Raw genomic sequence first — 23,388 nt, forward strand, 5'->3', positions numbered from 1 at the left:
GGCGGAAATAAACAAATTGGTTTAAGAACGAAAAATACGATTCACCTTTGATTCGATTTACATGCCATATTAGGTACTTGGAAGTTGAAAAATTTGCCTATTTTATTTTGGTATTCATCAGAGTTCTATGGAAGACGAAGTGAGTACCGCATGTGAGATTATCTGTTTGGAGGTGAACTCTTCTCTATAAATTATTTGCACTGTTTTGCAGGGTGGGGGTGTCTCTACCCTCATCAGATGTCGCCTCTCGATGTTTCGCGCACGCCACAGCCATCAGAGAAATCGGCGCGGCGGTTTTCCCCGGGATATGAGCCTGAAGTGGAAAATCCCCGTGCTAGGCATCGAGCGGTGCGGCGCGGTAAACTACTCTTTAGGAGCCAGCCCTCTGTGCGGGGTAGGATCGGTGTCTTCATCGCTCACAATAGCTCGAACGCTACCCTTGCCGCTACAAAGTGCAAGTGATTCCGACTTTCCACGATTCTTCCCATCTCGGACAGACTATAGTTCCGAATTATGTCAATGAGACTCAGAGAGTATGGAAGGTTAGAGGCCCGACTGGATAGGGAAGAATTGAAACAGAAGTTGAGCCGTGAGCAAGAAGTTGCGTACGTTGGCGCGAGAGTGGGCGGCGAGCAAGAGGTGCGGACGAACGATGTATGAAAAATTGCCGACGTGGAGGTGGTCCGGCAGCAACGTACCCGCCGCCAGTCTCTAAGAAACAGTAGAAAATAGTAGTTGCGTACGTTGCCAGCGAGCGCGATGCGAGCGCTTCTGTTGCAATTACTTAGCATTGAGTCGGGCCCCTAACCTTCCATGGCTGTCGGCCTCCTGTGGTTTAGTGCCTAAAATATTGTTAGGTATGTATTCTCGCTCCCTATTTATAGGTAAACCCAGTTCAAAACTCAAAAATCAACATTAATTGATGCTCAGCGTGATTGAAAAGTAAACGTTTCAATGTATTGTTTTTTTTTATTATTATTTCTTATTGTAAGTACAGCTCATGTATGAAGGACCGTTTGTAGCTAAAGATACGAATGTTGTTGAAGTTAGATTTTCTGATTTCTGATTCAAAACTGATTTCTAAAGTTAATCAGTATTACAACTTATCATTTCCTTCACTTATGTTTTAAACTTCGTTTCTTTGTTACAGAAAGTCCTTGGAAAATCATGGTGATGGGAAGGGGCCCAGCCACTAGCCTTGGGCCAAAAATGTCTGTCATTGGTGAAGCAATTCGTCTTGTTGCTGTTGATTCCCTTGCATACTTCCAAATTAGTGCTGTTGGGTTCCATAAAGAAGATATACATGCTAGTGTCATCAGTAAGTTTGAATTTATGAGGGGCCCCATCATAACTTTTATTCCTTAAGAATACCATCCCTGACTCTATTTCCAACTCTGCAAAGATAGTCATGGAATAGGGTATACAGACAAATATTGATATCTGATACCCACACATTTTTTAAGGGGGATCATTCAAGGGGAGTCCCCCCCCCCCCAGGAAGGGCAACTCGACACTTTCAAATGGTATCCCCCCTTTTGTGACACATCGTTGGAAAGAAAATGAAAAAGGCCCCGTGCAAACCGGAGATCAATCCAACTTTTCTTTCCAGAAATATTCAAGATCGAAGTTCCATTTCAACCAATTTTCAAGAATGTGATAAGTCCTGTTTGAAAAATCCCAAAGAGGCCGTCTACAGCAAAAAATTTGTAGAACTGCTACTGATCTCATATCCGCATTATCTGAGGATGTATTTCTCGTCAGTTTGTGGTGGGGGGGGAGGGGAAGAGGGCGGCGGCGTTCACCGCCTAAAAATACGACATAACGTCGTTGTTTTTCTTCGTCTCAAAGCGTGCTCAACGTCGTGCGTGTCAAAGTTTCGTGGAGAAACAGGAGCCGGTGTAATTCGGCTGTGAAATCAATCTACGAATTTTAAGCCTTAGATAGCCGCTTTGGGATTTTTCAAACAAAACTTATCAATTTTTGCAAATTGGTCGAAATGAAACTTTGATCGTGAATAACATGAGAACGAAAATTTGGATGGATCCGGTTTGCGCGAGTATTCTTCTCTTTTCATCAATGTGTAACTAAGGGGGTGTTGCCATTCGAAAATTTCAAATTGCCGCCTCGGGGGGGGGGGGGGGGGAGGCTCCCGTAAATGAGCTCCCCTAAAAATAATCAGCCTCTTGTCATAATGAGCAATAATTATTTAAACTGGAACCTTTCATCTCTTTTTGTTCAAAAGTTAAGGGAGCTGTCCCAGCCAGCCAAAGGACTCTCGCCATTTGCATCCCGAAGTAATCGCTCCATGCTTGCTACGCGACTTGTTCTGCAAACCGCGACAAATACGCGAGTTTGAAATTTTGAAAGAACGAATAAGTCAAAGTTCCTGTCCAAAAATACCCCCAGCTATCGAATTTCACAAAAACCGATCAAACAGGAGCCGAGCCAATCTGTTCAGCGTGGTGCATGTATAAACAATTTTGCATAGGTGCGTTTGTGATAGACAAAGGGCCTCAACAGAAATTACCCGGTGAGGGCGGTGTGAGTTTAATGATCGTTCTTGATCCTCCATTGAAACAACACTTTTCACTCAGTGAGCTGTCATGGCGGTTCAATGCTCACCGCATTGCTCAGCATCTTTTGCGGCTGACTAATGGAGCATTGAGCGTTGAGGAGGTATACAAAGGCATGGAACAGTAGTTAGGCTTCAATTGGACTACAGGTAACTCCGCGGGTATTTCAACGAAATAATCTCCGTTGTCTATCCCGAACGCATCTTATCTCCCGTGCATATTAGCATAAGGAGAAACAACTTTTCTCTTCTTTGGGCTTTGGTGACAACTTTTTCTAAAATTGATATTTTGGACATGCATCGATGCCTCTTACCTTTATTCTTGCTAAGTTTGAAGGAAATCACTTCGACATTTTTTTTGTTAAGTCTTGATGATCTATCGTTATAGTCTAAGAGCCAGCTGCATTTTTGGCGCCACTACTCCGTCACGCTTGATACTTTGTGGAGACATAGTTCTGACCTTCCTAGTAACGGATTGGGCAATATCAGACTTCAAAAGTGGTTCCTCTGGCCGCTGCGGCCCCGAAAAATGGAAAGAAGCGTGCGATGAAATCGCACAATAGAGCCACTTTTCGGCTCCTGAAAAATACTTTGACATTGTCTCGTAACCTTTATATTGTACGCACGTATAGTTTAGGTATATATAAACTTCGTATTAGCCTGACAGACGAATTCAAGTTCATACGGCTGATCGGCAGACCCCAAAAATGGCTCTTCCATGCAAAAAAATCGAAAGAAAGAGCCCACTTTATGGCTCCTGAAAAATGCTTTAATGTTCTTTTTTAACTTTTATATTATGTATACGTATATTATATTGTACGCACGTATAGTATATAGGTACATATAATCTTAGTTTTAGCCTGGCAGACGAATTCGAGTTCATACGGCCGATCAGCAGACTCCAAAACCGGCTCCTCCGCGCAATAAAATCGAAAGAAAGAGCCACTTTAAGGCTCCTGATAAGTGCTTTATCGTTGTTTTTGAACCTTTAAATTGTACGCACGCATAGTTTGGGTATATGTGAACTTAGTTCTAGCTCGGCAGACGATTTCGAGTTCATGCGGCCGATCGCCAGGCCCCTGAAATGCGATAAAATCGAACGGTAGAGCCACTTTTCGGCTCCTGAAAAGTATTCTAACGTTCTTCCCTAACCTTTATATTGTGTATACGTATAGTATGGGTACATGTGAACTTAGTTCTAGCCCGGCAGACGATTTCGACTTCATGCGACCGATCGGCAGACCCCAAAAAGGGCTCTGGAAGCAATGAAAATTTAACGTGAAAATACTGGCCTAAACGATCCTTCTAGGGAACCGTAAAAGTTCTATTACCTTGTTCTGGTACTTTCATCATGTAAAACTGAAAAATACGGATAAAACTAAAGGTGAGTAGATTATGAGGTACCCCTTTTGCGGCAGATAAGTCTAAGGCCGTGTAGCCGATCGGTGAGACTCTGAATTTGCTTTTGAGAGCTTAAATGCGCCAAAAACTTGTCGTTGGAGCACACTTACTTTGCAGCCTTTTGAAGGTATTTCTAAGTCTTAAAACCATTATTATCGAAGACTGTTTAATAACATGGATAGTAATTTTTTTTTCTTTTTTTTTTCTTTTAAAGGTTTTATTAAGATACTTTTACAAAACTATCTATACATAAAATACAAATTTAAGAAAATATCTTAATTACAGTGTTCAATCTTATAGAGATTATATACTGATAGAAACAACAGCATCAGAGTCGAGATGTCAATGGACATTAAAATTAATGGAACAGCTTATCAGAATAGATAAAGAAAGAGGAATTGATATATCAATGAGGTTTCAACTACCTTGGTAAAAACCCTAAAAATAGATGTAACATGAAAAACATGCGTAAGTACATTTCATTGAAAAAAAAAGAAGAAAATATTAGTCTTAACAGAGATTAAATATTAGCAGAACACTGTTTTTGCCAGCATAAATCAAATTATAGGTGAATATTAGCCGTATGTTCATTTTTATTGCCCACAATTGGTTGCATGGAATGACATATATGTAACTTGTCACTTCGCCGCCAGAGTTAGTTGCACGAGATCACATATTTGTTATTCGGTTTTAAATCAATTTTTTAAAACCCATCTTGCATCTAATATTTCCTGTTGTCACCAAAAAAAAGTATGACGGGTGCTGCATATGCACATATTTGTTTCATTGTCATTCGAGCACTCGTACCAACCCAAATCCTGCGCCGAAAATGCGTTGCCAGAGCCGAGCTACGCAGCCCGGGGTTGCCGGAAAAAACACGTTTTTTAACCTAATTTTGTAACATTGGATTGGGCACCGTCATTTTTATCCAAAAGAAAATAACCTTGGGCTTGCATAGATGCATTTAGAAACATTGTTGCGCTCATACAGAATTTTTAAAAAAAGAAAATACGTTAAATTACATGTGTATACATGCAATAGAGAGTTAAACGGAATATCAGGTGTGACAAAAATGAGGAGAGCGAAAAAAATGACCAAATTCCCTGGAGGTTTTGAAACCTTCTCGATGAAGCTGAAAACCGTACCCAGCACATTCTCAGCACAGTAGTCTAACGGTTAAAGTTACTGGGTTCTGAAATCCTCTCCAGAGTTCGATCCTCAGTTGAAGTTGATGATTTAATCATAGGTTGCAATTTTTTATGGTGTAAAGCGGTCAAAGTACCCGCTAGGAGCAAACGAGGAGAGAAAGGAACAATTTTTTCTCTTTTTTTCCTCTGGTATCCCATCGAGAAAATCTTATTAAATGATCTGAAAATTTCAAGATCTGCCGTTCGCCCACATGAAGTCGGAATCATCTGCCGGGCTAGAATTAAGTTCACATGTACCCATACTATACGTATACACAATATAAAGGTTAGGGAAGAACGTTAGAATACTTTTCAGGAGCCGAAAAGTGGATCTACCGTTCGATTTTATCGCATTTTGGGGGCCTGGCGATCGGCCGCATGAACTCGAAATCGTCTGTCTCGATATGTGCCTTCATCACGTCAATACAAGCTATTTCATCTGAAACTCTTGTTTTATCCTTAATCGAACATTCCTTAGTCAGTTTGTCAATCCTGACTCAAAAAGATTGACTGGTGCCGAAATTATTTTCTCATTACTAACTTTATAACATGGTTACCGAAACCCATCGTTAATCATAAAATGCTGCCGAAACCCTGTTAATCATAACATGGTGCCGAAAACCATGTGTTCTTTATAACATTCCCGGGTTTCGGCACCAATGTTATAAAGAACACATGGTTTTCGGCACCATGTTATGATTAAAAGGGTTTCGGCAGCATGTTATGATTAATGATGGGTTTCGGTAACCATGTTATAAAGTTAGTAATGAGAAAATAATTTCGGCACCAGTCAATCTTTTTGAGTCAGGATTGACAAACTGACTAAGGAATGTTCGATTAAGGATAAAACAAGAGTTTCAGATGAAATAGCTTGTATTGACGTGATGAAGGCACATATCACGGATTTCACAAATTAAATGTCACTAAGTTAGTTACACAGCGTTAAAGTTGGAGTGAAGAGTTGCACTACTGATGGAATAAAACCGATTAGAGAGAAAGACACGGGTCGTGGATCGTAGGGATGTTAAAAAGACCAAAGAGAGAGTTACACAGGTCGTGGGTCGTAAGATGGTAAAAGACCAAGATTTTTAGGCAACCCACGCTTATATAGTCTTGCTGACGTCACGGGTGGTGAGACAACAAGGCTACGCGTGATTGGTTGGCTATAATCTATGTAGGTATCAGTTGCAAGTCTAGTAATTAATTTTATGGGGCATTATTAAAGATTGTACAGGGATAAAGTGAAAAAGTTGAAAATAAGGACTGGATTGACTGAAACTAGAGTTAAAAATGGAAATCGAAAAATGTAAGGGAAAAATATGCTGAGGTGTTGACAGCCGTGTGAACTTGAATTCGTCTGCCGGGCTAATACGAAGTTTATATGTACCTGAACTATACGTGCGTACAATATGAAGATTTAAAAACAACGTCAAAGCACTTTTCAGGCGCCATAAAGTGGGCTCTTTCTTTCGATTTTTTTGCATGGAAGAGCCATTTTTGGGGTCTGCCGATCAGCCGTATGAACTTGAATTTGTCTGTCGGGCTAATACGAAGTTTATATATACCTAAACTATACGTGCGTACAATATAAATGTTACGAAACAATGTCAAAGTACTTTTCAGGAGCCGAAAAGTGGCTCTATCGTGTGATTTTATCGCATGCTTTTTTCCGCTTTCAGAGAAACCACTTTTGAAGTCTGATATTGCCCAATCCGTTACTAGGGAGGTCAGAACTATGTCTCCACAAAGTTTCAAGCGTAACGGAGTAGTGGCGCCAAAAATGCAGCTGGCTCTTAGACTATTACCGTTGCTTTATATTTTTAATATCATATACATGTATAAAATGACAAAATTATTTGGTTTTCGGCTACTCACAGTGAAAACAAATACTGAGCCTGTAGCTTACTTTCTCCTCAACAATATGCGAAATCAGGCCATGCATACAAAAAAAAAACGATGTGGAAGAGGATGTTAATTTTAAAAATTACCTTCACATGGTGAAAAATAAACAAACGTTTCGGTTATGACAATGGCCTTTACCAGTGCAAAAAAGTACAAAGATAGATAAATCTTTGGAAGGATGCATACAAGAAACCAAAAGAAAAAGCACTTAGGTTGCTACATGATGTTGAAAGTTCAAATCTACAAATAGGGAAAACAAAATTAGAAGCGAAATAGTAAAGCAATAAGCGCAATTTATAAAGTCACCCCATGAGTCGACGCCTTTTCATGAGTAGTTAGCAGGAAAAATAGTTTTTAGAAATGAATAATTTATAATAAAGACATGGGGCTTTTGTCAAGCAATGACTGTCAATCCTGTTGGAATTACCAATGTACTTTCTTTCAATTTTGCTTAGTCATTTCAGCACTTTGTGTTGCAGCAAATTTTTTGCTTGACTCTACAAGATGTCAGCAAACAAATTACATAGGGTGTCCCAAAAGGACTGCCCCTTTTTTCCCAGAGGGCGAAAGAAAGCAGATATCAAAATGCGGTTTAAGTGAGGTTATAGTCCTAGTAATTACCTATAAAACAAGACCAAGTTGAGCTCTGTAGCTTAAAATTTGACCGAGATACAGCATTTTGAAAATGACGTGTCAAGGTGGCGCCTACAGGATTTTCAACATTTTTTACGAAAGAAAAAACCAAGTTTAAGAATGAAACGGTTTTATTAAGAATGAGTTTACAGATTCTTACCGAGGTAGACAAAATTTACACTTCTTCATCAGATGACTCAGCTTTTCCTTCCTTCTCAAAGTATCTTCCTTCACTTTGTATGCAGCGCCGCATCCGTTCTTCCCATTTCGCGAGACTTTCCGCCGATTCGCGGCCGCCTGAAAAAGATTTAAACCAACGACCAATGCTACTTCTGTCCAAACAGTCGTCTTTATACACGCCTTTCATTTCATTAAAAGTGTCTTTTACTGACATTCCTCGACGAAAACAATAACGAATAACGTGGTGTTGTTCTTTTCTTAATTCGGTACTCATCGCGAAAGAAACTTCCAAAACGACAGAGGGATGAACTCAGACTGACGTGACGGGAAAGCTTGACCAACTTGGAAGGCACTAGCGGACACGTTTAATCCTGTCGTTGGTCTGCATACGGGCGCTTACACGTTGCCAAATGCCGCCTAAAACACAGTGTTGCCATATGTTTCTGGCCGCTTCTTTTTCTTTTTATAACCGTTTCATTCTTAAACTTGGTTTTTTCTTTCGTAAAAAATGTTGAAAATCCTGTAGGCGCCACCTTGACACGTCATTTTCAAAATGCTGCATCTCGGTCAAATTTTAAGCTACAGAGCTCAACTTGGTCTTGTTTTATAGGTAATTACCAGGACTATAACCTCACACAAACCGCATTTTGATATCTGCATTCTTTCGCCCTCTGCGGAAAAAGGGGCAGTACTTTTGGGACACCCTATGTATCAGAATTTTGGAAGGCCCTACTTTTGGTTCCAGACGTTAGTTGCGTGTGCAATGTGGTAAACATGCTCAGCCAAACTAGCAATTTATTTTTGATTAGCATTAACAATTAATGTTAGCAAGTAGCGAAACAGTAATTGAAGTTTCAGACTTATCTTGCAAAGTTAAAGAAGATGAACAATTCTATCAGTATTTCAATGCAATGAGTTTCCTTTAGGGGTATATTCATTGCAGTCCATGAGGTCCGAACATAAGTGTTTCCTTTCAATTTATGTATTTGATAGAACTAGATGAGCGTTGGAATGTTCAGTACCACTATACTTACCCACTTGAGTGTTTTGTTTGGTTTTTTCCCAGTATTGATTCTTGAAGTTTAGAGACATTTTTTTTAAAAACATTTTCCCTCTGAATTACCAATTGTGATTTGTAAATACATAGAATTCGATATGATGCAAAAATTCAAGTAGTGAAAGATCGAAAAAAAGTAGAGGTCCCTTTCAATTTCCCTCATTTATCTAAGAATGTCTGATTTTCAGGTCCTTCCAAGATATCAAGCTCTGCGAAGGTTGTGCCAGATGGTGAAAATGGGCTCTATCAGATTGAATTTACTCCTGTGGAGGTTGGCAGCCATCTCGTGGAAGTTAGTGTTGCAGGAGAGAAACTTCCTGCAGGACCTCTTGTCGCAAAAGTTTACAACGCTGGTTTAATCAAGGTTACAGATGTGACGAGTGGTGTAATCGGTCAGCCCTGCCAGTTCAGAGGTTAGTGCCCTTCATCTATTTTTACTTTCACATATTGTCTTATCATTACTTCTAGCTAGGTGAAAAGTCTTTTGTATACTTCCATGCACTTAGGGGGAACTGCGCGGGTACTGACTTTTCCAGAATTCCACCTTACCCCTTCTGTAAATGTGTATGATTTTTTGCAGTAATTTGCGTGGAGACAAAGTGTGAAAGAAATTTCATGTGTCCGAGGACTTGCTTATTATATGTATAATTGTTTGAAAATGCTGGAAGTTGGTTTCAAACTTTCTCCGAAGGAGCACGATTCTCATTTCTTGTGATCAAACATTTTTTTCATGAAGCTGCACTAACCATGTTCAACTCAAAGATTCCATTCTTTTTATCTTCATGTATTAGGGTAGCTCAGATTTTTCCTTTTTTAACCAGCACCTGTACCAGCACCAGGATCCTGTGAATCGAAATCATCACCCGTTTTTTTCTATTATTTACTCCTACAGCGCAAAGAAGTGAATTTTGTATAATCATAATTATGTGACCTCATTTTCAAGTAGTGTTTTATGATAATCATGCATTCCAACAGTCTAACAGTCTTTTTGATGAATTTCATTCACAGTTATTGACATTTCACCAACAGGAATTTGATATTTTAGTTGTTTTAAAAATATTTTATCACTGCAGCCGTCACTAAAAACAGGTCGCACTCCAATTCCTTTTTCAACTCTGCTACAAATGTGATGCTTACAGCCTTTTTACAACATTTACTGCATTAAAATCAGTTTTTTCTCAATGTCACACTTGTCCATCTATCTAAGTATGCAGGATAGGAGAACATGGGATAGAAAGGCTGCATCTGCACTCTTCGGCGGGGAAAGCAAAGCCAGAAAAAATCATAAATTACATAAAATACTCTTATGAGTTTCAGAGCAAGATTTAGGGTTAGAGTTTTCATCTCATGCACGTTTATCGGTGAGATCTTGCCGAGAGATCTTTACCAGTTTGTGTGGTCTTTGACCTTATCAGCAGATGTTACTCAGTTAAGGAGGCTAGTGTAGTATCTTGCAGAATCCTAGGTGGTACTAAATCCCTGTCATGGATATGCGGGAAGGTATACCTCCGAAGTGCAAGCCTTGCACCATCTCCCGTCTCTGCTGAACAACTCTCAAGATGAAACAAGGAAAACATCCAAAAAATTATTCATTGGACGGTTGAAGATGATAGAGTTGTGAAAGCATCGAGATGCAACTTCCTGCTCCCCTCAATTTTTTGGGTGTTTTTTTCTGTAAAGCAGTTTATTTCAACTTGATGACGCCTAAAGATTGAAGCATCAAAATGACAATAAATTCGCAAACAAAAAGAAATGCACTTCAGAAACGGATGTTGCTGCAACAACAAGAGAGGCATACTCTCTGGGACAAGGAGAAAAACTGCTAGTTTTGTTAGGGACCGCCAACAGCGTATTGTAGAGATTGAAAACTTCAAGACGAGCCAATCTTATGTGCCAGGCCCTAAGGGACAGCAGTCAAAGAGTTAACCTTTTCAATACTAGAAACATGTATACTTATACACCAGTTCGTGCTCTTCCTGGACCACTTGCATGTACGCATGTCTTATGGCTGAAAACGCACTAGGGACCTTCTGCCCCTCCTTGTTGATGGTACGGAGTAGGGATCTCGATATACTCTATCTGTGGGTGAGGATATGAACTAAAACTCCACTATATATGTGTCTAAGAAGGCTCAAAGTGCTCTAGGAATGTCATTCTTTTTCTTCACCCGGATTATGGGATGTGCGAAGAGACTATAATCTGGTATCAAATCAGTTAAATTTTTTATTTTTTGTGAGAGAATAAAATAATGATTTTCTTTTTAAGTGGATGCATCACAAGCCGGTGAGGGTCAGCTAGAAATCTCAATCAATGAAGGAGAGGTGCCAAATCACGTCACTGTGGTGGGAGGAGGAAGATGCCTTGTCAGTTTCACACCAGAACACAACAAACCTCATTTGATAGACATTAAATTTAATGGAGAAACTGTCAGTGGTAAGATTCTCACTTTTTTTAAAAAGGGGTACGTGCAAAACGGGCCATTTCACGCTCGTGTCGGATACCATTGAAACTTGCCCTATTCATTCATCTAACAATGCCTCATGTTTTCCCAAAGTTTCAAGTCCCCAAACAATTTTTGGGGGAAGTGGCGGGGGGTCAAAATTGAAAATCCGCTAAATTTTCGCGAATTTTTTACTCAAAAACTACTAAATATTTCAAAACGCGGTTTAAACGAGCGTTTTTAGCATGAAAAGAGCTTTCAGAAAATGTATAATATCATTGGGTTTTGTCGACTTAAACTCGTGTTATCGCCTCAAAAACGCCGGAACCCTATAAAATGACCCGCTTTTTTGTCACGTTCGGGCCGATCCCCAAAACACTCCATTTTTAATTTCTTTGAAAAGCTGATATGTTGTTCCTGACTCTCTATGGCACCTATATGTCTTTACCGTATCCTGGGGAAATGTTTTATTCGCGAGTTATAAGCGCGGAAAGGAGCATCGGCTATTTTGAACTGCGCGCGTCGCATGGGTTAGAAGGAGAACGCTATAGTCCCTTTATACTGAGAGTCAAGACAACACCCCTCATGGAGTCACAAACGGGAATAAAGATTACACAAATTGAACGTTTTTCGTAATCTTTGATCGGCTCATTCTTACATTCCTTTCTCCGTTCCTTCTCTCATTCCGTTTGTTCCTTGTCGAACCCGAAATTCCTCGGTCCATTCCAGATTATAATCTTTGCAATTGGTGAAAATGTAATCTTTATTCCCGTTTGTGACACTGTGAAGGCCTAAAATCCGGCTAACCAATCAGAAATGGATTCGCATTGTCTTGACTCTCAGTATAAAGGGACTCTAGAGAACGCCCCCTCCTGCTCAGTTCGGCGAATCACACTCCTCTGCCTACCTCGCATTGTTGCCACATGTCTCCTGATCCGTCACCGCGCGCAGTTTAAAATAGCCAATTTTCCCGACCTTCGCTCCTTTCCGCGCTTATAACTCGCGAACAAAACGTTTCCCCAGGATACGGTAAAGACATATAGATGCCATAGAGAGTCAGGAACAACATATCAGCTTTTCAAAGAAATTAAAAATGGAGTATTTTGGGGATCGGTCCGAACGTGACAAAAAAGCGGGTCATTTAATAGCGTTCCGGCGCTTCGGAGGCGATAACTCGAGTTTAAGTCGACGAAACCCTATGATATTATACATTTTCTGAAAGCTCTTTTCACGCTGAAAACGCTCGTTTAAACAGCGTTTTGAAATATTTAGTAGTTTTTGAGTAACAAATTCGCGAAAATTTAGCGGATTTTCAACTTTGACCTCCCGCCACTTCCCCCCAAAATATTTTGGAGACTTGAAACTTAGGGAAAACATGAGGCATTGTTAGATGAATGAATAGGGCAAGTTTCAATGGTATCCTCCATGTGCGTGAAATGGCCTGTTTTGCACGTACCCCTTTTGCTATTCCTCATTCCTTAGTGATAAATTGAAGCAAGCGTTCAATACAATGAGAGCATGGCCGTGCTGTACCACCACCACCACCTCTTCAACTGTATCAATTGAGCCCTTAAATTATCTTATTCCTCTGTTGGAATTTTGAAATGGCCTTTAATTTAAAACTGAATGCCCCCGATGTTTTTCATATTATAATTATTATTACTATTTTTCCTTCTCAAAAATAATTTTTTGGATTAAAACTGATTAAAAGACAGGCTGTTGTCTAGTCTTTTAATCCTAGAGCCTGTTAAATTGTTAAAAGTTGAGAGTTGTTAAACCCTTAAAATACATTTAGTGCCTAAACTACCATAGTAAGTTAGTCATACAATTAAAAATAATAATTTAAAAAGACATACATCGTAAACTAGTGTATAAGTACATTTCTCAGCCACTGCCCTGAGCTTAGGAATGATCTAGTGATATTTCAGGTGTGCAGGATCACAGCTTTCTGACTTCGAGTGTGAACCTCTTTACAGAGGTGGAGCTGCTCCAGATATTCCAAGAAAGAATGAGAGGTGATTCCTACAAGGTCTCTTAGATTAGAAACCGGATTTTGGTGATAACTAGCCAACAACGTCCGAATTAGGCTTCTTGGACTTTTCTAATAGCTGGAAATATATTTAAAAACGCTACTTTCACAAATTTGAAAAATCCTAATTAGCTTCGTTGGTATGTGACTTGAAGGAAGGCAACCTCATGGGTGTTCTTCTATTTTTATGTTTGACTGAACTTTTCTCTCTTTTTTCGGTCTTGCTGTACCTTTTTCAACCCACAAGGATGTTTGGAGTATAGTCTCCATATCGTAGCCATACACTCAAGTTTTGTCACCAAAAATTATCCTATCCAAAAATGTAGGATCATTTTTAGAACGTGAAAGCAGCTGAAGGGAAATTGACATTCGGTTAGATTTTTGTTCAACGGACAACAATCAAGGGGCAAGTGTACCTGAATCTCGATGCTTGTCCACACATTCTATCAAAATTGTATGTACAGAGCCTTCAGAAATATTACACTGTTCAGCAAGCTTGAAACGATCATTTTTGAGCACTTTTGCCTACACTTCTTCGACGTGGCAAATATCAGTTGCCGTTGATGGTCGATTCCCGTGCTCCTCATCTTCTACGGATTTCTTACCAGTTTTGTATCGTTTAAACCCACTCAAAAAAGTGAGAACAACTCATACAATGATCTTGATAAACTTTACTTAGCATACCAAAAGTTTCGATACAAGGTATATATCGAGTTTAAAACAAAATTTATTGTTAAATCTTTGCTCCATCAGTGATCGCATGATGAAAATCGCAGAACGTACCTGACTTACTCACATTCGAGGTGACACAGAATGGACACTGATCAAAATAAACAAAATCTGTGAATCACCGTTGCCAGATGATTCTGACAAATCACCGCTTACCTCCATTAAAACTCATGTAAAATATCCGGAGTTTATACCAAAACCTGGCAATGTTGCTGTGAATCTAGCGTTCTTCAGTATGTTATCAGCTATCAAGATAGTCCAAGGAAACTTCATTCCAGGGTGTCTACTGATACGTAAACGTACGTAAATACTCGTAAATACTCGTAAATACGTAAAATGTACACAAATTAACGGGTCGGTACGTAAAATGCGTTAAAAATACGTATTTTTTTCCGAAAGTACGTATTTTGAGTATGGTGCGCACAAGTCTGCGCGCGGCGGACAGAGCGTGCTCGTTTGAATTGTGTAGATTTAGCTCCGCTTTACGCCACCAGAGTGCCTTGCATGATACAGTGAGTGATGAGCTCTGATTGGTCCGCGACGATGCATGGTGTGCCGCGTTGGGTGGGCTCGATGCTTGGTGAAGTGTATCATGTTTATTTTTTATCCACGTCACAGCGTAACCTGCTCATCCTTTTTCGTGCTTCATGAAAATCAGGGATTATATTCTTTCCCAACTATTTTTTTTTTCTTTTACTAAAAGAAGAGTTTGTTTGGATTTTGTAAATTTCTTAAAGTATAATCTTGAAAGTTAAGACATTTGAATGCTCCTCCCCCCTTTTTACTGCAAAAAGAACTGCATTTTATTTACAACGTAATCAGTTTTTATAGAAACCTGTTTCTAGTCCTCATAATGAGATCATGATCAGTTTAAAAAATTAATTGCCTTAAAAGTGCGACAAGTTAGCAGTAAGCGCTGAGCAACTTTGTAATTGCACAAACGGCCAGTAAAAAAGTAAGTGGAGAAAATGTGCTACTTTTCTCGGGGTCATACATAAAAAATACATAATTTTTTTCTATACATAAAACGTACATAACTTTTTTTTAAGTGTCAGTAGACACCCTGTAGTTCGGTTGCACAATGGGCTAGTTTTCACCAAAATCCGATTTCTAATGGAACAGACCTTATATTATCGTGTATTTCTGTAAAGCTGTAATTATTATTATTTTATCCCCTCCCATTGTGTATAAATGTTCTCCAATCCATTTCTTCTTTTTTTAGGTTGCCCATTTGTTTGCGCAATATCGGATACCAGCCGAGTCAGCGTTGATTTTAGTTGCCTTGAATTGATCCCAGTAAATCAAGTTGCCAAATTTCACATGAATGTTGACAATTCTGGCTCAGCTGAACTTTCAGTCGCTGTCACTAGTAAGCCCTTTTTTATTTTCATCTTTTCGTTTTTGAATATTCTTCTTAAAATTTAAACAAATTTTATTAACTACATGCACAATGGTTAGTTTTTTTATTATGATTGACCTTATTGACCCTCTTAAATCTCTCATGAACATTCTCAAAGAATGTTTCTTCACTTGCACAGGGTCAGTCTGAAAATAGTCTGCTTATCGCTGAAAAACCCGCATTTATTGCCAAAACTGCTCCTCAGACTCATGTCTAGGCCACTATTATATTGGGATTAGGTCCAAAATTGGCCAAATCTTGTTTCAATTCATAAAAAATCCTTTAATGAGCAAGACAGCGAGAAGTTGCACGAATCCAGGGTGGGCCGATGAGTGATTTTTAACTATACTCCCCATTAAGCGAAAGAGAAGAGAAGGTAAAGTTATATTTTGTTTCGCTGCACTCTTGCTCCTTTCTATTAGTTTTACAAAGTTACCGCCTCTGAATTTTCCGACTTCCTTCGACACCCTATGAAATTTTTTTCTCTCTGAAAGTTATGTAAAATAATATCTTTGGTTAAATATTTTTTTGCTGTAAACTCTCAAAGAATGGTAAGTTTTCCAAGACCTATTCACAATTATCCTGTGCTCATTACAAATTTTGTATTTTTCTCGGAAATGCTTGTGTCAATAAAGTTGTCATTATTACAGGTCCAACGCATGAGTTGCCAGTGAAGGTGAGTGGCAATGTTCATTCTGGCTTTATAGCAGAATTTACACCTACAGAAGTAGGTCCTCATTCCATCTCAGTTGATTACAATTCTCATCCCATCTACGGAACTCCGTTCGTCAGTAAAGTTTATAATTCCAAGGAAGTTCTTGTAGGAACTGTACCGCAAGGACATGTCGGCAGCACTCTCCAATTCAAAGGTTAGTATCAATCATATCTAGGTTTGACAGGATAAGAGTTGATCAATGCTGCATCTGTCCTCTCAATGTTTTTGCTCCCTCTAATTTCCATAATATTACAGTAAAGTAAAGTCTAAAGCATTACCTTGCGAACATTACATTTTTTCATTCCAATTTTTTTCATGGCCGTGATCTTGAAGGAGGCCAATGCTGTTATGCTCTCCTCATTTGCTGAAATCAGGCAGATAATTTCTCTGGGGTCAAAAGCTTGAATTTATTTCAGGAATTTATCCAAAGCCAAAGAACGCAAAGGTCTCTGCTCATCAAATGAAGTTGTTGTTCAACTAAAATTCAAATTTATGAATGACAGGAAATTCCTCTTGTGTGTAGAGCACTGTTTCCCTAAAAGCCTGTCTCATTTTAAATCTAACTTGGACTTTTTGGCAGGCAAATGTGGATTAGATTGATCAACTTTTATTTCTCTTGAGTGTAACTTACCTTCCCTCCAAAATGAGGTTGTTTCTGTGTGAATGTAAGTGCAGATGTAGTGAAGGAACAAATCTTAGAAATTTTTTTAGTTCAGAGGATCTCATTGAAAATAGGCCATTTTCAGCACCAGCCTGATCTCTGGAATATTTTCAGGCTTTAAGGAGGATTACTTTCTGAGTCAGGAACACTGACGATTTTTGAAATCGGATAGTTAGGGGGAGAGGGTCAGACTTTAAACTGGCATATGGTTGGTTGTAAAGAGATGATCTTGGTCTCAAAATTTAGAGAATACTATAAACTTTTAGCCGATCTTTACGAAATTTGTCTGTTTTGAAATCTTCATCCATTTTTGCCACGTTGTTGTAGAAACAATGGATGAAAATGTCAAAACGGACCAATTTCGTGAAGATCGGTTAAAAGCTGATACTTTTCTTTAAAGTTTGAGACCAATATCATCTCTCTATGACAAACCTTTTACGAGATATACACTTCCGTTCACTACATATATTAAAACACTTAGCATATTTTTGTCAGAGTTCATTAGGGACAATGGCACAACCGATTTAAGTGATTCTTTTTTTGGATGAAAACTTTCGATCTGTAGATGAGCCAAAGCAAAAGCAACTGCCTTTGTTTTATCTTTTACACCAATTCTCCCATTTTTTACGTAATTTTCAAGAAGAACATTTTAAGACTAGCAAAGCCTGGAGCAATGCACCGGTTGAGAGTCCAATCCCCGCCTGTCGCCTCCCACCAGTACAGCCTTTGCTGCCCCGAGATTAGCCAAGTGTCCCCTCTCTTATGATCATCTATTGCCATCCTCACCTAACACCCAACCATTTACATTTCTTGCGACGCCACAGAGAATTTAAACAATGTGGTGGCAAGGCAGCCATCTTGAAGATTGGCTGTGACATAGAAATGTATATGGATTGGGGCTTTGTTTAATAAAATGTACGTTTCATAATGAAAACTGTATTATGACCTAGATTTAACATTGGAAGTCATATAATTGCACAATGACTATCAGGACTCTCAATTTCTGCTTTTTCATATTTCCAGGACATAGTCAATTATGGTTTTACCTCCAAACCTGACTTGTTTGTGATCACGGTGTCTCTAAGTCCGGACTTTACGGAAATAGTACTGATTTTTTAAGGGCGATCCAGAAATACTGAAAAAGTGTGGAAATTCCGTTTGAAGATCCGGAATTTTTTTCATTTTTTTGTTGTTTTGAGACGGAAAGGGCGGCTGACTAGGCTAATATGAGGTGCGCGAGGCAAGCCTCACCTCAGAGGGTCGGTCGGTGAGGAGACGTAACACAAGAACGAGACGAGCGAGTACGAAAGAAAAATCAACGGTTTATTGAGCAATAAAGAACAGTGAAAAGGCACAGCTCAAAATACAAGAAAGAAAACTCGACACGAGGTAAAGATGGCTAACGAAACACACGAGTAGGAAGGGAACCTTGATCGACGGCCAGTGACGCGGAGAGGCAAGCGAAGACTGAGGCTCAAGATGGCGGGTAGCCGCGGTCACTGGTCGAGAACCAAGGTCCAGGGGAGGGGAGTGTTATGCAACGGCCAAGCATATCCCCGCGAGAATATGAATGACCGCTGCAGACCGTCACAATCCTCCCCCTCCTAAAAGGGACCAAGGGTCCAAAAACAAAAAGACGAACAGTTTCGCCGGAAGGGCACAATATCAGAAGTAGACAATCGCAAGAAATTACTGACAATTTTCAAATTCAAGATTACATTCAATTTCAATTTCAAATCACAAATCAAATCAAGTTTCTACGACAATTTTACAATTGACAATTGACGATTTTACAACATAGGAATTCACAATCAGTACGAATAAGTAATTACTCATAGGTAATAAGATTCATAAGTAAGGAATCTGTGATGATATTGGCGAAAAAAGGAATTAAGGTTGATCAAATTTCAACTAAGTAATACAAATCTGGTAATCTATTCCTAATTTGTTATGAAGTCAATACAGTAATTATGTTGACCATTATATATGATAATGATGTTGACAAAGAATGAATTGAGGATCTATCTAACTTCTACGAAGTATTACAAGTGTATTCAGAAATTAAAGTACATCCACAAAAGTCTGCGTTTACAAAATTTTACACGACGAATTTATACACGAAATTTTACAAAATTGCGAAATTTTACAAATTTTACAAATAGTTAAAGTTCCATCTTTAACGCTACGAGAACAAAAAAAAGAATGGCGCATACAATCACAAGAAATACCAGAGAGTTTAAATCTCTTAATACTGGGCAAAAATATGACAAAGGACGAAAATAAGATGTAGGTTTTGCATACACTTCGTTATCTGGGTGGAAAGGATTACGATTCAATGACAGCAAAAGAAGGTCAGCACTAAGGAAAATGCAAAATGCAAAGATGGTGTTTAAAGCTTGCCCGAGCTGAAGGGTCGGGGAGAGGCTTTTTCTATTACGAGGAGATCACAAATCAGGTGTCAACACCGGGGGTACCAGGCCGGAGGACAAGTGAATCCCTTTAAGAATAAAAATGGTGAAGTTCACTATGTGAACAGAGGTTGCATGCCCAAGATCAACTCAAGGGGAGAGGCAACATGTTCAGTGAAAGTCAACCGAACACCGAAGACAAGTGCAGATTAGCAAAGAAAACAGTTTGTTAAAGTAACAGAGGTAGCATGCCCAAGAGAAACTCAAGGGGAGAGGCTACATGTTAGGAGAAATTAGCACAACTGTATCTCAACATTATTAGAGGCAAAAAAGGAGAATCAAGTTCTCTTCAGATAACTTAGTGTAGGCAAGAACATTCATCAGAGAATCAACTGAAAGGGCAACTTAGATAATTCCAACACAAGAATTGTTACTAATTACTTCAAATTTTCCATTTAAGATAGATACACATATCATTGAACTACAGTCATTACAAAATTACAGCTATAATTATTAGGTTTTTCCTTAGCTCTGTCTTGGTAGAAAATTTATACAGAAGCAAGTTTATTATTGAACTACTAAACTTGCCAAAAAAAATTCAAAATAAACAATTCTAACCTTACGGTACCACTCCTACAATCTTTACTCAGAGTGTCCTTTTTGGTTAGTAACAGAAAATATTTTTGTTTAATTAGGCAGAGCATAGGAAACTTGGTTATTATTAATAAAAAAAATTTTGGAAAAATTTGGAAATTCGGGAATAATTTTGAAATTTTGGAATAATGGTATCGATTTTTAAAAAAAAAATTTCTTAAAATTAAGCAAGTACTCAATTTGGGAAAACGGAACTACTTTTTTGGAAAAATAGGATCATTTTTTGAAAGAGGAAAAAATTAGAAAAATTAAGCAATTACTCTTACAATCCAATAATTACAATTTATATATTCAGCAACGGGAATGGTTTCTCTCTGTCTCTCTCTCCAAAAAGGCAACAAGAATTAACATCTAGAAGCAAGCCTATTATTGAACAACTAAACTTGCAATTAAAAACTTTCAAAAGGAGAAATCGGTCCTTACGGTACCACTCTTACAATCTTTACTCAGAGTGTCCTTTTCGGTTACCAACAGAAAATTTTTGCAAATGGGAGAGAGAAAACATACATTTCATTACTACTTTACATTTACGATTCAAGACAAAAAGGTTGAGTTTAACTCAATACACAATAGCCTTAAATCACATTTTTGTTCTGTGCCTGTCAGTTGTAAGAAAAATGAAAAAGTTTAAGACAAATTATAAAAAATTATACAAAAAGGATGAAATAAAAGAGAAAAAGGCGCAGAATACCCATTCAGGCCTAGAATAAAGGTATTCTGTAAAAGTCTCAATCGAAGTTTGTTTATACTCGCTACCGGCCCATACTCGGTAGGGTACAAAATTTTTGTGATAGGTCATAATCAGGGTTTTAAATTACTAACTAAAGGGGAGGGGATGCTTACAATTAATATCACAGTGAGGGGGGATCAGTCCGTTCCGAGAAAATTGCAGAAAGGTGTTTAACAAGCTATGACAAGAATTGAAATAGCCTTCTCTGGCCAAAGATTGGCTAATTTCATAATTTACCTACTGCAAAAAAAGTTATATTTTGTAATCAGCCGGTCTTTTGGGAAACCAAAACCAAGGGCCAAACTGATTAGAAAATAAATTGACACAATTGGGTTTAACAAAATAAAATGGTAGAAACTCAAAGATAAGCTTAAGCGAATTAAGCGAAATTCACACAAAGTGAAAGTGACACAGTCACTAAGAGAGAAAAAAAATTTTTGGTGGGGCATACAACTTCATCCCATGGATTCATGATCAAAATGAAAAGAAAAAAAAATTAAATCAACTCACAGGACATTACTAATTGAGCTCACTTACTCATTACAAATCACAAATTACAGATCATATAGTCAATTTCAATTGACCTTCCACAACAACAAAAATTCAGTGAAAACACATTCAATTTGGAAATGCCGGAAATTTCGGTAAAGACACTCATCTTATAATCACTTATTAACTCAGGACTGCTTGTTTACCTTGGTATTGGTCTCAGGATCAGAAGCTTTGGGAAGGAACTTCTTAAGCTGCGTGATGTGAGCACGCTTAACTACAATCTTGCCATCGGATGGATCAGACAACAGAACGGAGACAGGAGAGGTAAATCTCATGATTTGGTAAGGGCCTTCAAAACGGGGTGATAATTTGGCCATTTTCTTATTAATTTTACTACTCAAATGATGAGTTTTCCAATACACCAGATCTCCAGTTCTGAATGAGTGATCTGCTCGACCACGATCGAATCGCTTTTTACGGCGGTTATAGGCCGCTTGCAAATTTTTCTTTGCTTTATCCCAATTCTCTTTGACGTTTTTGGGATCTTCTGGTAAAAGGTCATTTATATGCCATTGAAGGGCTAAAGGCGTATTTGGCTGAAAAGTGAACATGAGGTCGTGTGGTGTGAACTGATGCGCTTCGTGCCTAGCATAATTGAAAGCTTGGACTAACCAGTCTAAGCCCTCATCCCATCGGTTCTGGGAATTTGAATGGTACGCGATTAATGCGCTCTTTAGATTTCGATTAACTCTTTCTGCCAGATTCGGCTTAGGATAATAAGGTGATGTTGAAATCGCTTGGATTCCACGGTTAAACAACCAAAGTTTTACTTTATTAGAACGAAAGCATTTGGCGTTATCGCTCACTACAGAACGAGGAAGACTAAAATATTTAAAAATTTGATCCATTTCTTTGATAACAACGTCGCTAGTAGATGATTTCGTTGCAGAAATCCAAGAAAATTTAGTAAATGCATCAGTCATCACGATTACATAACAGTTTCCGCGAGTAGAGCGAACAAGTGGGCCTACAAAATCAACGTAAACCTTCTCCATAGGAGAAGAGGCAACGTCACTAGACAAATGACCAACTTGTTGTTTCAAGTTTGGTTTGCTAATTGCACACAAGTGGCATGCTTTAACTAATTCACGCACTTCTGCAACTAAATTTTTAAAGGTAAACAACTGTTGAATCTTATCAATTGTTTTTCTACATCCCAAATGACCACCTAACATTGACTCATGATAAAATTTAAAGATCATAGGTTTCAATGCGCTCGGTACGACAATTCGAGGTTTACGGCAGTGTGGTGGGGTGAAGCACAGGACACCTTTGGAGAGAGAATACCCTTTGACAACTTGCTTTTCTGTCAGCCTGCCGATGATGGGGCCAAGCTCAGGATCACCCTTTTGGTGTTCTGCGATGTCGACAAACGCGAGAGGAAAGTTAGCTAGTTCTGGGGAGAACATGCAACTCTCTTTTAGGTTCACTTTTGGCTCTGGAATTTCTTCCTTTTTAACTTCTAACCCGGCCTGGGGTTGGTCGTCGAACATGCGAGACAGAGCATCTGCGATTACATTTTCTGTACCTCTAATATGTACAGCTTGATACTGGAAACTAGAGATACGCAAAACCCATCGCGCCAAGCGACCCTGTTGTCTCGGATGCTCGAGTAACCAACTCAGGGCCTGGTTATCCGTCTCTAAAAGAAACTCACGGTGGTCTAAATAAGGCCGGAAGTGTTCCATTGAGAGAATTGCAGCCAAACATTCCTGCTCATAGGTACCAAACTTGGCCTCAGCGTCGGTCAAGCGTTTGGAAAAGTAGGCTATAGGCATTCTCACGCCATCACACTCCTGTAAAAGGGCACCACTTACAGCTCGCCCACTGGCGTCAGTTTGCAAAATGAATGGAACATCGAAACGAGGTACTGCAAGGATCGGGGGGTTGGTAATAGCATTCTTTAATTCTTCGAAAGCTTGTTTTTGTTCGGGTCCCCAAACAAACTGAACATTCTTTCTTCGTAAAGCATTTAAGGGTGCTGCTTTATCAGCAAAATTTGGTATAAATTTTGAAAAGAAACCTATCATTCCGATGAAACGGGCTATGCCCTTAACAGTTGTCGGAGGAAGATAATCTCGGATGGGTTGGGTGCGGGATGGGTCTATCTGGACTGATCGATAGGATACCAAATGACCC

The 23,388-nt window shown here is 38.9% G+C and overlaps 2 protein-coding genes across 5 annotated transcripts in view; both read left to right on the forward strand.

Moving 5' to 3' along the window:
* The window catches only part of jbug (filamin-type immunoglobulin domains fbug), a 272,164-nt gene that overhangs the window by 128,477 nt on the left and 120,299 nt on the right, over positions 1-23,388 (forward strand). For all 4 annotated transcript variants that reach the window (XM_072300607.1, XM_072300594.1, XM_072300598.1 and 1 more), the window contains 5 exons: positions 1,151-1,318; positions 9,121-9,345; positions 11,198-11,365; positions 15,353-15,499; positions 16,180-16,398. In XM_072300607.1, the coding sequence (XP_072156708.1) occupies positions 1,151-1,318; positions 9,121-9,345; positions 11,198-11,365; positions 15,353-15,499; positions 16,180-16,398 (927 nt within the window). The remainder of the gene's footprint in view (positions 1-1,150; positions 1,319-9,120; positions 9,346-11,197; positions 11,366-15,352; positions 15,500-16,179; positions 16,399-23,388) is intronic.
* The window catches only part of LOC109042783 (GTP-binding protein Di-Ras2), a 504,879-nt gene that overhangs the window by 93,838 nt on the left and 387,653 nt on the right, over positions 1-23,388 (forward strand). The gene's annotated exons all lie outside the window — the stretch shown is intronic.

The sequence above is a fragment of the Bemisia tabaci genome, chromosome 1, assembly GCF_918797505.1.
Source record: "Bemisia tabaci chromosome 1, PGI_BMITA_v3".
NCBI classification, from domain to species: domain Eukaryota; kingdom Metazoa; phylum Arthropoda; class Insecta; order Hemiptera; family Aleyrodidae; genus Bemisia; species Bemisia tabaci.